General features: G+C 36.4%; 2 protein-coding genes across 2 annotated transcripts in view; one reads left to right on the top strand and one right to left on the bottom strand.

Moving 5' to 3' along the window:
* Nucleotides 1-15,141, bottom strand: part of LOC113498426 (serine/threonine-protein kinase unc-51) — a 29,864-nt gene that overhangs the window by 4,259 nt on the left and 10,464 nt on the right. The window contains exons 3-8 of the mRNA XM_026878395.1: nt 5,548-5,764; nt 5,321-5,394; nt 4,925-5,085; nt 4,038-4,174; nt 2,708-2,878; nt 610-827 (exon numbers count right to left, since the gene is read on the bottom strand). Of these exons, the coding sequence (XP_026734196.1) occupies nt 610-827; nt 2,708-2,878; nt 4,038-4,174; nt 4,925-5,085; nt 5,321-5,394; nt 5,548-5,764 (978 nt within the window). The remainder of the gene's footprint in view (nt 1-609; nt 828-2,707; nt 2,879-4,037; nt 4,175-4,924; nt 5,086-5,320; nt 5,395-5,547; nt 5,765-15,141) is intronic.
* LOC113498427 (ras guanine nucleotide exchange factor L-like) lies at nt 6,768-9,551 on the top strand. Its single transcript, XM_026878397.1, has 4 exons — nt 6,768-6,912; nt 7,621-8,083; nt 8,292-8,429; nt 8,614-9,551. Exons 1-4 carry the CDS (start codon nt 6,869-6,871, stop codon nt 9,313-9,315), a joined length of 1,347 nt encoding a protein of 448 aa, XP_026734198.1. The 5' UTR covers nt 6,768-6,868; the 3' UTR covers nt 9,316-9,551.

The raw sequence follows: 15,141 nt of genomic DNA, 5'->3' as shown, positions 1-15,141 counted from the left end.
TGCAGATTGCTTTAGAATGTATATTTACATATAGAAGAGATTTGTATAATAAGAAAATAATGTTTCAGACTAAGCAACATTGATAATATGTATATAATGGGCAGAGAGTGCAAATACGTAGGAGAAGGAGTTACATTAGATAACGACTAAGCTCGAAATTAATGGTGAAGTTGAACACTGGCCACTATTGAAAGTGCTTAATGTGAACTTTAGAAGTTAAGAATTCGATATTCTTGAAGGTGTTGGTGCTGTGTATCTCTCACATGTTATGTATGCATGTATTACATTTTCGTAATGCGTATAGAGAACAAGGGCACATATATTGTCTTAACGATCCTGAAGCCAACCAAGTTTTTTCAACAATTACTTGAAAACGATATAAAAAGAAAGTAGATCGCCAGTGAGCTATAAGACGGTAGTAACTGAAGCTGTAACTATTAAACCGGGTAAGGAACACAATAATTTCGCACCAAAACCAAAATCACCAATCCAGAAAGCTACCATAACAAAAAAAGAAAGGGCGTGGCCACAATAATGTGATACGCAGACGTGGCTAAAGCAACGCGGCCTCGTCCTTAGGGTAGGAAGGGATGATTGTATGGTAGTTACCCTGTTGAGCGTGAGCGGCGGCGGCTGCGTGGGCGCGTGTCGCGGGGCGCGCGTGTCGGGCGGCGCGGCGGGCAGCGCGGCGGCCAGCGCCAGCGAGCGCGGCCGCGGCGCCGCCTCCGAGCCCGACGACGCGCCCGAGCACTCCGCGGACCCGCTCTCCGTCGCCTCCACTAGCACGAAGTCGTCCTCCCCGCCCCAGGTCGTGTCTGACGACTCGGCTACGCGATACAACACGCAAACATTATTAGTAAAACCCACCATAATGTGTAAAAGCTACAAAATAAAATGAATTATATGAAGATTATCAAGCGAAGTCGTAAAATAACCTAAATAGTTAAATTAAGTCATCATAAAATAAATATTAAGTTATAGCGGTCAGTAGGCCGCGATATTAATATAAGTAAGCATGACAAGCAGGACAATAGTATCTAAATACGTTCTTTATTAATGCGAAAAGTTAATTTGGCTTGGGATTATATTTTAAAGAGAATCATGACGATATTATTTCCAGATGTCCAAACAGTTATGGAATTGGGCCATAATACCTAGCTTAAATTGTGGAGCGAAGGTTAAGTTAAAGTCTAGTTTAACCTAGTGCACTACTAACCTCATCATTATTTACACGATCTAGTGACTTGTTAGTAATATTAGTAATATCTCAACAAGATAAGAGTTTATCGATGACGGCACACGGATATATTGTGAGACTGACAAAACATGGTGGTTCATAAAATTAATGACATATTGCGTTAAATGATGACAATGCTGATTCTTCGAAATTATGACGGATTTATTTGAACGTAATAATGATTGATAGAATTCTATTTTAGGTGCTGAGTACTGAAACGTGTTAGATATAACCTGTTTACTTAATTTGTGAGATGATAGTGTCATTACAAATAAGAGAAGTCATAGCAACACATAAATCCAGTTTAGCTCATAAAAATGAAGGAACGGCCTATAAATTAATGCAATTTACAACAATAAATATGATACCGGCTCTAGGTTCTCAAGGGCAGGTTAGGGAAGGGTTATCGAAATTGTTTACTTTGAGAATAATATTAACACACTAACTTTTGATTTATTACTCGAAGAAATTATTTTTTTATATTGTACTTTCAATAAACATAAGATTTCTGGGACCTTTGGATTTCGATACGAAGGAATAAACACTAGTTATTTATACTTTATGTAGTTTAAAATCAAAGGAGTTAATAATAATACCGAGTTCTGGTATTATCTGCAATACTTCAGTAGCGCATTAGTGCTGTGAGTAGTGATAACACGTAATCACCTTCGATTCAATGTAATCTGCGAGACTCCGTAGAATAATGATAAGCCCTAGGAACTGTTGTTGCTCATATTTGTAACCGACAAATATAATGTATTATGGGTTAAGTTCTTGTATTCTGTCAGTTTAAGTTTATTGGTGAGGACTTAAAGATCACCTCGACTTCTTTGGTCTCTATGCACTAGCTTTAGAACTGATATGGATAGTCATCGAACAAATTAACTAGGTGAGCAAACACACGGAAATGATTTCATTTATGTGTCACGGATCGCTAGAACACCGATAATATCATTTGTTTTTAAGTTATTCGCTATCACGTAGTCGGTACTTATGGTAATTTTGAAAATGTTATTCAAAAGAACTTTAATTATTGTATACATAAACTGAGGCCGGCATTGTGAAGGTTTGCTTTAGAGTTCAAATTATATTGTTTACATGGTCAGTGTATAATTGTAAATCAATTATAATATAAAAGACGCGACTGTATATTATGTCGCTGTATCACATTTCTAGAATATAATTAAAGTTTAGCGCTACTACACTCTGCGCAATACTCTGTCTCGAAAATTCTTCGAAGCTTGAGTTCATTACACACTGCGTACGAATCGGCTCGTGTTCAATGTCGGAAATAAACGAGATTTTTGGGTTAAGGAATTTTGATAAAAAGGCCGATGACATCTCGATGGCAAATTAAATGATTCGTAGATAGTATTGGTATTGAGAGTGAGTTGGTTGGTTGCAACGACATTACGAATGAAGTCACATTGACCACTACCACGAATTTTGGTGTTTGGTTTGTTGTCTCACCGGAGGATGTCGGCTGTGACTTCTTGTGCGGCTGCAGCGTGGGCAGCGGCTGCGGCGGCGGCTGCAGGGCGCGCGGCGCGGGCGGGGCGCGCCCCCCCGCCCCCGCCCCTGCGCCCCCGCTCGAGCTCGCGCCCGGCCCGGTCGGCGCCGACGACGGGTTGCCGCTCGCTCCTGCTCAACAACCCGCCAGTTTATAACACATCCACACTCAACACAATCCATGCAACGCAAAACTGTGCTGATACAATTTTTTTATTACTTTGACATTTGATTTCTATGAAAGGCAAGCGGCAAATAAATAACAAGCGATGTAAATGAATGATAGCGATACATCTTATAGTCCTTGAAATTTTTGAACTCGGCAGAAAGTTCGATGGTCTCCAAAGTGTTCGTGTCACTTAAATATGCGCAAATGAATGTAAGTGCGTAATACTTTTTCATATCATGCTTCTTAAGTACTTTAGTGACAAAAAGTAATTTATTGGACATGAATAAGATATCTATTGAAGACACGATTTATATTGCCACGTTTATACACAAAGGAATAACAAAAACTGCGACACCCCCACCCCATGCACAATCAAAGCGAATTGAATAAATGGTGATGTACCCTGACTGTCCCATGACTCCTCTAGGTAACAGTTAGTATCGGGCCGGCCCTCGAGATCGCTCTCCAAAATGTCGGGCAGATCCGAGTCCAAACCTGAACAATATTCATACACCGTGACTGAGGGTACTCGAGTGTAGGCTAAAGTGTATGTCATACAATATATACTTACATAATATATTATGTTCAAAAATTCATGGACTAGAAGCCACTAGTCGATTAATGTAGGAAACTGATTAAATGATAAGGTGAAATTCTAACGATGTACTTTACTAAGAACTTATATATGTGATTGAATGTAATCATGATACATAAACGAGTTATTTCGTTTATAAACATTAATTTATAGAACAATAGTAAGAAAACATTCAAGTATATATTTTTGTAATTGTTATTCACTTGTAAGGACAGGAAAGTAGAGTAGGGAAACAAACAAATACATTAACAATCTAAGAAATATGTAGAATGTAGAGAATTTCGAAAGGTTATAAACAATAGAACGGGTCACCGATGATTAGTCACTCGGTCAGATTAGTGTTACATGTATTCAGCATTTAAAGTGACATTGTGTTAATGACTCAGAATAGTTAGTAGACAAAATCGATGTTGTCTGAATTTACGTTATCGTGGTTGTGTAGATGTTGGTGCGGCGTTTGTGTTAGAGGCGTGAGAGAGGCTTTATACACAGTGTAGGTGATGAATACAAGAGTTACAGTGACTTACTGTTGATGGACGTAGTTCGCGGTCGTTGTAGGAATGGATGGTTGAAGAAAGCCTCGAAGGGCATGCGCTCCCGCGGGTTACGCCGCAGCAGACCAATGAGCAGGTTGCACAGTTCCGGACTTGTGCCTGCTGGCATTCTGTAATTGAATATCATAATTTTATTTTTTGAAAAGCTTATTTAACACACAAAATAGTAATAGTAATACATAGATAACAGGAAAGACGTGACATGGGTGCTGTTTGTAAGAAATGAAGACTCTACCAGCATACCCACAATATAACAAAAATAGTTTATTTTATGTTTTTCTCAATTTTTACTTAGAATAAAACAAAATGACTTTGCAGAAAACGATAACTACGTGACGATACTCTCAATATCAAAAATGTTGGAATACATAACCAGAAAATTAAGAAGTTTTAATACTTGATAATATTTCACGAAAATTATTCTAAATTATCATATTACACAATATACACCTAAACAATGCGATATATTTCTCAGAATTGTTTAATAACTAATTCATTCTGGTAATAAGACCTTGACCGTAGAGGCTGATTGTTGAGAAGTTGGTAAAAAAACTATTAGGCACAAGCACCGACAAAGATAACTTGAAAAAAACTACTTGCTCGAGAGATTTTATAATAACAATAAAAAATATTATTTTAAGATTCCCAATCTGATTTCGTAAAATTTTCAAGTAAGTTTCTATTTATTTTGAGAGTTCCAAGGGGTTTATTATGTAAGCATCCAAATTAGTTCTTAAAGTTATAAGATCCCTTACTTTTTATGGAAGGAGCAAAGCATTTCGCTAGCATAATACACCCCTAGTCACAGACACATGGGTGTGCCTGACACATGATAGTCTGTTTATAGCTTTGGTACGTACTTTGGCTGCAAGTCGACGCTGTTCTCGTAGAAAGCTTTGAGTTCGTGCGGCGTGGTGGCCTGGAAGGGCGCCTTGCCCGTCAGGCATTGGTACACTATCGTGCCCAGACTCCAGAGGTCCGCTTTTGCGTCGTACTTCAGAGACATTATGACCTCCGGTGCCTGTTAATAAACAGAAATTAAAATGCTATTCAATTACAATGACACAAAGCAGGCATTATTCATTCATTTCAAAAGGAGAGCGCGTGGTGTTTCGAAATACATAATTCCCTCTAATAGTAAGACTATTGTTGCTTTTTTTTTCATTTGTTCTCATGCAATCCTTCTATTCTTTGAGTATTGAGTGTTTAAGCGACGAGCTATTATTTATCTATATGTATCATGAAGTAAATCTTACCATATACATCGGTGAGCCGCAGAGCGTGACGGCCATGTTTCCTTCTTCGAGGAACCTTGCGAAGCCAAAGTCAGCTGCGCGAAACATGAAAAAATTATACTATTCAATACTTTTTTAACAATACAAAGATAGAGTTGTTTAAATTTCCATAAAGTTTAATGTGTTCATAAACTAAACCAATTTTCATGCGTCTAGCCAAGATTTATAAAGAGGATGTATGTACGTACCAATTTTGAGTGTTATCTCAGATGCATGGGGCGTGCGGGGCGGGGCGACATTGTGTGTGAGCAAGATGTTCTGAGGTTTCAGGTCACGATGAACGATTCCCTTCGCGTGGATTGCCCGCATCGCTTCGGCCAGCTGTCTTAGAAACAGCCGGATGGTGCTTTCACTCAGCAGTCGATTTGCTTGCAAATAGTCCGCCAGGTCACCCCCGTTGCAATACTGAACAATGAAACAATTAACGTTACTAATTTGTTGGCCAATGAGGTTTTGGACTGAATCCAGATATGATAGACGTCAAAGGAGTAAAAAATCTTGTACTTAATATTATACAACGCAGTTAGATGATGCCTGTTACTAAATATACTAGTCTTTCTCGTGGAGGTACTTCTGCTAAACATTCAAAAATAACCATAATGAAGCAATACGAGCTATTTTCATTCTTCGAACAGAATAGAATGGCGTACGTTTTGTATTTACCGACAAACCGGCTAGTATTGGTATTCTTAACATACTTTTGAGAAATAAACACCTGTAGGTACGTCCAGAATCGGGGCAATGTAATAATGGATACGCGACCTTGTGTCGTAAAATATGTGTTTAACGGAATGACTGACTGGAACAATGACGATATAAATCAAATAGTAATTAACTATCTTTCAAATGCATGTAGATAAGTTGTCATATTTGTGGTTTACACATCACATAAGCAATACAAACAGCAGCTGTGTTCAACTCTGTTGTACAATATTAGATATGTTTTTGTAAATTCTCTGGCAATTTATAGATCAGTGAAGTATTAGTAACATCAGTGATGGATAGATAAAGTGGAATTTATACGTGTGCGTACTTCAAGAAAAAAAAACAAATTGTTTTCTAAAGTTAAGATAAATAATATAACGTGTTAGTAATTGCATGTGAAGGTGATTTTATTGTTACAAAACGACAATTCAACGTAGGGTCCATGGGCGGTTTTGTGTATTTGTAGAATTAGCAACTGGCAGTTAACGACGACCATCGTGGCGTATCGGGCGCGAACGTTTACGCATACATCTGTGTAACTAAAACCGCGCACAATTTACATTGCGCGCCTTTTTTCTACAGAGCTTATACTTGAAAATTGCCAACCCAATATTTTCTCGTTTATGCAGAGCGTTGTTATCGTGCTTGATTCGCGATAAGCTGCCATGCCGTTGGTAATCTTATCATTGAGTGATAATAGTTATAAGTGTCAGTGAGTTATGAGCTGTACGCTAGGCTGGTACTTGTGCCACGACAGGTAACAATTCCTCAAGGCACATCAGTAGTGTTTGCACCTGAGAGACCATGACGCTGAAACATCTATTTATATTGGTTCTGGCACTATCCGCGTAAGTAATTTTCTGCATTACCAAATTTATATAACCATGATAGATTTATAGATATCAAACTGTTAGTGGAAATCTTACATGTAACCTTCAAATTTCTGAATAAGTACAACATACTTTTATGTCAATCTTATTATATCTAATTTAACTGATTTGTCATGCAATCAATCTAGTATAAGAATCAGAGGTATGAGCGACATAATTCTTACGTTAGTTATTCACACGACAAGAACATAAATGTTTAAAATATTATCTTTAGGACTATCTTGTATTTGCAGGTCTAATGCAAAGTAAGCACGATAATTATTTATCATTAATTGCTGTTCTGTTCATTAGTCAGTTTATACATACTATTACCTAAGCCATTTACAAATGATTTGAAGTTCGCCTAATGTGGTAAAAACTGTTCAAAGTACGCTTGACACAAATTCAAAGGAATTTAATTGAAAATACGAATTTGATGGATATAATAATTTCGATATGACCAATATCTACTGCTTTCATTCTTTAAAAAATGTTGTAATCTAAATAGTAGATCTACGTTTATTTTCATTCTATCAATCAAATGTAAGACAGTGTGCTAGTTACGCCCTTGTAGTACATTACTTATCGTGTTTTTATCGCCCACTTATTTATACCAATTTTGCGTCACCTTCTGACGATAAATTCGATAAAGTCACATGTTATTACTGCATTTAAATCAATTTCCAGAAGTGCGCTGGCGCAGAGCGACGATGAGTTACATATTCCTGTTGAAAATGACAATCAGTTCCCGCCTGACAATCATGCTGAACTAGATGGAAATGTGATAGAGGGGAGCGGGGCAGGAGGCGTCATAGAAGAACCACTTGATACAGTCACTGATTTGTCGACACCATTCCTTGAGGACGTGCAACTTACTGCGTTGACAGATAGCATTCCCACTGTCGCGGAAGAAGAGAAACTTTCCTGCCCTCAGCCATGCGTTTGTAACATCGAAGGCGATACTAAAAAATATATTGTAGATTGTTCTGGGTACGAACTAACAGAGCTGCCCAAACCATTAGATGCAAAGACTACAGAACTAAATTTACAAAACAACAAATTAACAGAAATACCAAAGGAAATATCGATTTTGAAGAATTTGAAAGTTTTAAATGTAAACAATAACGAGATTATGGAGATCGTCCGTGGTGTAAGTAACAAATTCGCACAAGTTTCGTTTTATACAATTTTTCCCACGTACATTGCAATGACTTAAAGTTTATTTCTTGATTGTTAATTTATGTGATGAATAAAAAAAAACTTGAAATTTTGCCACTAGCAAGCAAGTTTTCCATCAAGCATTGAACATTTTCATAATACAATTAATAATATTTGTCCTTTTCTTCTTCTCATTTCAGTCTATAAGCGAGCTACCGGAATTAAAAATTTTAAAGCTGGAAAACAATCGTCTTATAGAGTATCCGCAAGATTTAAAAACAAGTTTTGGCTTAACGAAGTTAGAAGAATTAGAACTGGGAGGCAACGATATGAGAACGGTATGAAAACACGTCAATATTCTAAAAATTCCAAAGATAAGATGTTAATACCTCGCATTGAATTAGTACTTATGCGCTCCGTTTATCTATTTAATCGCTCTTTTATTTACTCATGTAAAACCAAGTCAGACTTAGCCTTTTACAACTTTAAATATAATTGGTATTCCTAAATTTTTCATTTCAGGAGCTGAAACCAGACGTATTCTCTAACTTTATCGCTCTACGCTCACTGACTCTACCTACCGCTCCAGCTGGATTGGCGAACGATTTGTGTTCGTCACTGAAGAAATCTTTAACGACTGTTTGTGTAGGATCATGTAAAACAAAGGCTATTGAGTGTCCGGACGCACCGCAAGAAGTAGATAGTGATTTGTTAGATTTTGCATTACCAGGTTTAATTGCAATAGGGTCAGCACCAGAAGAAAATGTAGACCCAGCACTCAATTCTGAAGATAGTACAAACTCGAAGGGTAGCGAAAATGTTGAAACACCTTTGGAAACTAATGTGGAAGGTGCTGAAGCAACCACTTTACAATCCAGTTCCGATGGCGGTTTTTCATCCCGATCTGCTAAAGTAGCAAATGAAGAGTCTAAAGGAAGCCAGCCAGCAGAGGAATCTGATAGCACAACAAAACCAAAATCTGAAAATGAAATTGTTGGAGCAACTACTTCAGAAAAGAAAACTGGAGGCGTCGATAAAAGTGTGATAGGAATGGTAGTGGCCGGTATGGTACTTGTGGTCGCTGGAATCACTATCAAGAAAAATTGGAGTTCTATTAAGAACCGATTAAGCTCTACGCCAAGAAACGCAAACGAGCGTACAGCAGTTAATACAAATGGAACTGCGCCTGAAGAAGTTCCGTTGCAGGAGAAATCACCCGTGTAAACATTAATTATTCGACTATATTATGTATAATATTAAGTTATACTATGTTGAGGTATGATTGGTTTCGATCTGAATGTTATAATTTATTAACAAAACATAATGCATTTTATATCATAGGGCTCAAATGAGTGAATGAATTAGAATAATAATTAGGTAATAAATTATACATCGTTGATAAGTATATGTATGGCACGAGTAAGATTTTTTTTTGTAAATAAATGATTGTTATAACATTACAAAAGTAATTCAGAACTTTTTTCTACTTTTACATAATTAAGTATATTTTGCAAAAATATGAGTTTTTTTTAATAACTGTTACCCCTTTTTTGCAATTAATTTAGCTTTTAATTGTAATTGGAACTGCTAGGGTACGTAAAGTATTCCTAGAAACTTTCATGTTGACGACATTTATGACATTTATTAGGACATTATTATAGAGGGTCTAATAGAGGGCGTGTAGCTTCATGTGACATGCTTAGTATAATGAAAAAAAATTGCCAGGTAAATGTTTAATTACTTGAAAATTTGTATATTTCGAAATACACTACTACTATCTTAACCTTCCATAAAGTGCCATTTCCATACAAGTATGGAGCCACACCGACACCTTTACAAACATCGTCTTATAATTATGTTAGCAAAATGCTTAAGAAAACAGAAATATGTAGTTTCAAATTTAATCGAATTGACATTCATTCATTAGCCATTGTAAATAACAGAATCGGGGCCCAGGGCGCAGGTGTTTTTATCTTGAATTCGTTATAATAATTACCTACGTAATATTGATTTAGCTTTGGCGTAGTCGTTTTACACTTTTATCGGAATCAGCCGAAATGTATCATTTGGGTTATTGACTCTAGAGTTCGTGAAGTCCTATCTTTACATTAACAGACTTGTGTTTACTACGTGAGCGCCGTGTGGCGATAAAAATATTACGCACTTATTTATTAACTCTTTTGTTTTGGCACGCATTCTTGAGTACCCACATAAAATTGTCATTATCTACTCGTTCGTTACTAATCTCTGGATCGTGTAACAATAATTCATAGAAGCACTCGCATGGGCGAGACCTTTGTATTGTTACTTTTAATAGCCTTTAAGCAGTTTTCTTGTAAATAATTTTAAAAGGAGGTAGACCTAAGATAGAAAGATACTTTAGACCTACTTTATATATTGCCTGCTGAAAATTTATATCGTACACAAGAATTGATGATGATTGTAGGTAATTGAATAGCTACAGCAAAGAATTAGTCTACGGCTACAATAATTACCAATTCCCAACCTGCGTAAATGAACTCAATCAATCAACAGGTTTGTTATCAGTAATTCGGTTCCAATTCCCAAACTCAGTAAAAAGAAACAGAAACAAAGGCCAAGTTTTGTGAAATACGTCCTGTCTGTCATCATGTTTTGAACCACAATATAATAATTCCAAGATGAAAGTGGGTGTGAAAAGAGATGGCACAATGAGGAGCGGGCTACAGAGGATACGGTACAACAAGACGACGCAAACGCAGGCGGATGTGCGGCTGACTGCCTGCCTACCTGACCGACAACCTGTACTATACTGTCCCGTTACACCGTTATAGAACAACACAACTTAGGAGAGAGCGCTTTATTCTTTTAAAATTCATAAGTTTGTTAAACACCTCTCAACACACTTAAAATAGTTTAACCATTCTGTACGAAGCATACGCAAATTGATTTTGTGGATGAATTTAGAAGTTCATTGACATCACAGGGTAAAGCTGCTTATGATTGCCGCAAAAAAAAAATGATCTACTTATACTATGTAATGTATGTATGTACCACGCACATTCATACAGAGTACAGATTACGTCTTCCCAATGTCCGCCTTTTGATCAACGACACGTAAGATAAATGTAGAAATACATGGCATAAATGTAGACATGTATAAAATGTATAGAGCGAATGACTCAAGTGCACTGCCCTCGTTTCGTGATCAACAATTCTGGAAAATCATTGACCCTGTTTACTTCAAAAGCCTGTCTTTAAAAACACGTTTTAATAACTTTGCTAAAGTGATAACAATTATATCGAATTAATCTGATATTAAGGATCTAAAAGATAGATAGCTTATTGCAATAGTGTTGCGAAACTGGTGTAAACTATAAAAGTAAACATACCGATTGAATCTACGTAATACGAATTACAATGACGTTACAACGTCATACGAGGAAACTCATTAACTGTACGGAAATCAATTACTTATTTGGTTTTCAAATTATTATACATCCTAAGACTAGGTAGTAGCTAACCAAGGTACTCCAGGTTAGTATGTTAATGTCTCGTGACTGATTTCAGAATACAGAGCAATAAGTAATTACACAATTGCAATAAAAAACAAAGAAGCTAACAGCATACGCAGTGCTTACTGTATTACAAAGTGTAAAAACCGGTTGTAATTTATAAAGCGATCTTATCGTACTTTTCATTCGTGATAAACTGAATAGCATTATGCTATAGAACGTTGATGGAACACCATTCTCGCAATTGATTTATCTACGTACTTGTAACTTAGGAAGCTTTACTCGTTTTAAACATTATTTAAATAATAAATAATAAATAAATATAAATAAATAATGCGGACAACATCACATACATTGTTCTGAACCCAAAGTAAGTTGCTAAAGCACTTGTGTTATGGAATTCAGATACAACGAAGGTACCACAAACACCCAGACCCGAGACAATGTAGAAATGTGAATTTTTACATTGACCCGACCGGGGATCGAACCCGGGACCTCAGAGCTAGCGACACCTTGAAACCGGTGCGTACGCCACTCGACCACGGAGGTCGTCAATTATTATTTTTTTTTTTATTTAATTATTATTAAATTATTTAAATCGATCGAATTATTCACGTCTTAACCAATGGTCTGAACATTATTAAATGGAGATTGAAAGTGTTTAATGGCAGGATTTTAATGACAAGAGAATTAAGCGTGTAGATAGAAAGCTGTGGTTTCCGGCACGACACTTTCCAGCTCTACAGAGTACTCGGGGCGGAGTATCGCGCGCCGGTGAGAGTAACCAGTCTGATGCAATCGAGCATGCGGAGCTGTCTTAACTAACCATCGTTCACCTTCCATGTTGAAGATCACTAGAACAGACTCTTCAACCTTATTCTCATAAAAACATAATAAGTGTTCTTTATGCATAAATAAGCTATAATAACAATTCTTGTCAGTCTTTAAGTTACAATAAAGCATATTATAATTGCTTTTGTTCATATCATTGTCTCTGCATACTATATGTACGACAAACCTGCAACTTAGGGTTATATGTCAAGGAGAAACTTTGATAAAATAAAGGAGTTAATGAAAAATCTCGGTTCGGTGATATTTAAGCTTTAGAAGGCCAAGGGCTCAAGGTAGTTATGATCTGTCCACGTGTATAGAGATCTAGAGTCCGCGAGACGCGACGAATCGTCCATTAATGCGACCACGAGGTCACCAACTGACTAACTATTGATATAACTCTTAATATGTAAACCAATGAATGTAGATAGTAGAGGAACATAATGTTGTATTATAACATAAAAACACGTGTGTATTTTGACGTGTTTAAGCAAACCTTATCTTATATTATGTAAATAAAATGGTAAGGGATCGTTTTTACAAAACTTGCAACAATGATTTCGTGTATTATTAAAAGGCTCCACATGTTAACTGTCATTTTATGTTAATAAAAGATACCATAGCTGTTAAAATACATAATTCGTATGAAACTGGTTTTAAAAGGACGGCCATAAAATTTTAATAACATTAGTGAAACAGTACTCAAATTAATATATGATCGCATGTGTTTTAGTTGTACATATATTGAGAGAATCGAAACAAGCTTATCATTGGGAGAAGTGAAGTCTTTGTTCTTCGTGTTCACAGTTCATTGTACGTACACAATCTTATTGTGAAATCACAGACTCTGAGAATATATTGTGTTTACTTATAATATACATAGACGGTATAGAGAGGGAGTAGGTCATGTTTAATGAGTACATCATCCATATCGGACAGAACACAACCTACCCAACAAACAATAAAAGTAATAAAAACTTAATAGCACACGATATGATTTTCTGTCGTTAATAGACAGTATTATTTTCAGTGATGATTATAAAGACATTAAAATACGATTCACCTCTATAAAAAAGTTAGAGCGTCATGGTGTTATCTATCCATAAATAAATAAAAGCGGCGAACGGGACCATTCTAAAGCTCAGTGTTAGAGACGTTAAGTCTAAACCTTGCGTAATTATCGGTTGCGAGAGGAAAATAAAAATACAAGTCTTGTTTGTAACTGGAACTCAACTCCGAATAAAACCAGCAAAAAACGAAAGCTAAACACTGTGCTCATTATCTGGTTCAATTGTAATGTATGTTGAGATTTAGTTGCATCCGGCATGAAATCAGACTTGCATGCAATGCACTCGATAAGCCGTCAAACCTTAGTAGCGTTGTTGAGTATGCGTAATGTATGTGCCTTTGTCGCAATAATTAGAAGATTGTTTGGTAACTTCTGTAGACTAAAGAACGTACACTCACGTGCTATAGCCGACAACTACTATTAATTATGTCACTTTAACAAAGAAATAAATATAAAAAAAACTGGTTCCATTCAACGTAATTACATAAATAAATAAAGATTTACTTACGACTTAATCGTTTTGATTAATGTCAAGGGTTATTAATACATTCATTTTGAAGGCGGTTTTCAATACAGACAATAGGTTGATATAATATTGTTACTGTTTCGTTTACAAACAGGAAGGATAAATAACGGTATTGAATTGAGTAGTTGTGGAACATTGGCACAAGCCACACGTGCGCGTCTCCTAACGAACGCACGTGATGTGTGTAAATTGGGTGGCAAGTATGCCATACGTCGGTAAATCTAGCCATTACTGACTTTCAAAATAATGCTCATTGAGGTAGGCTCTTTGAAATAATAAATTGTAAGTTCCATCTTCTTTGTAATGATTTACTTATCAAACCAAAGTCAAGTCGTAACTAAACGACGCCACATCGTTGTTCTTCCGGGTGTTTTTGGTTACACCCAGTTTTTTTTCTACAGCGTGTGACGAATATGGGCACACAACACGTGACCAAGTTACCAGCTTCAATACTTCAACATCATAGCTACATTTTTTATCGAATGGTGATCTAGTTTGTAATACAATATACGTAACTTATAGCGTAAAGTCTGAATAGCTTTCTTACTTGTGTAATATTCATTTATAATAATCTATGCCGTTTATATAACCTGCAAAACCCATCAAAAAGTTATCTCTAAATAAAATAAACATTGGTTTCATAGCGGCCATAGAATACTCTGAATGAGATGTGTTATAAGTTCTCCGAGTGATATAAATAGATGGTCAAATGTTTAACGATGCCAATTACTGTAGTCATGGTCCACGGCAGCCATGGCGACCATCCACGTACCTCAACTAAAAGAGAACCGTGCCAATGAACTTGAGTTTGGCTTTGTATCTCGATGAGGGCATTGCTGTTTTAGTTTTTACGCAACAAAAACAACAGTACGTAATACAGCGAGCGAGTACTGGCTACACAAGTATACATGGTAGTGGTGACTGTGACCTGCTGCGTCCACTTGACTCGTGTGCCCTTGATATTTATTTATAATGCCAGCTTCATTCGGAAAGAATCACAAATTAATTTAACTAAATTTCGTGCCAAATTGAATAGCAAAGAACGCAATACAAAAATTACATGACTAACGTTTAAAACCACATTTATAGATGTAACCACTTTATATATTAAATCCTACCACTCATCGACA

This window comes from Trichoplusia ni, chromosome 11, assembly GCF_003590095.1.
Source record: "Trichoplusia ni isolate ovarian cell line Hi5 chromosome 11, tn1, whole genome shotgun sequence".
Taxonomy (NCBI): Eukaryota; Metazoa; Arthropoda; class Insecta; order Lepidoptera; family Noctuidae; genus Trichoplusia; species Trichoplusia ni.
The sequence above is the reverse complement of the archived record's forward strand: the minus strand, read 5'-3'. Positions and strand labels throughout refer to the sequence as shown.

Coding starts and splice junctions, on each gene's coding strand:
- LOC113498427 (XM_026878397.1), top strand. CDS start 6,869: ATGACGCTGAAACATCTATTTATATTGGTTCTGGCACTATCCGC. Junction 8,084..8,291: donor TTATGGAGATCGTCCGTGGT/GTAAGTAACAAA, acceptor TTCTCATTTCAG/TCTATAAGCGAGCTACCGGA. Junction 8,430..8,613: donor GAGGCAACGATATGAGAACG/GTATGAAAACAC, acceptor TTTTCATTTCAG/GAGCTGAAACCAGACGTATT.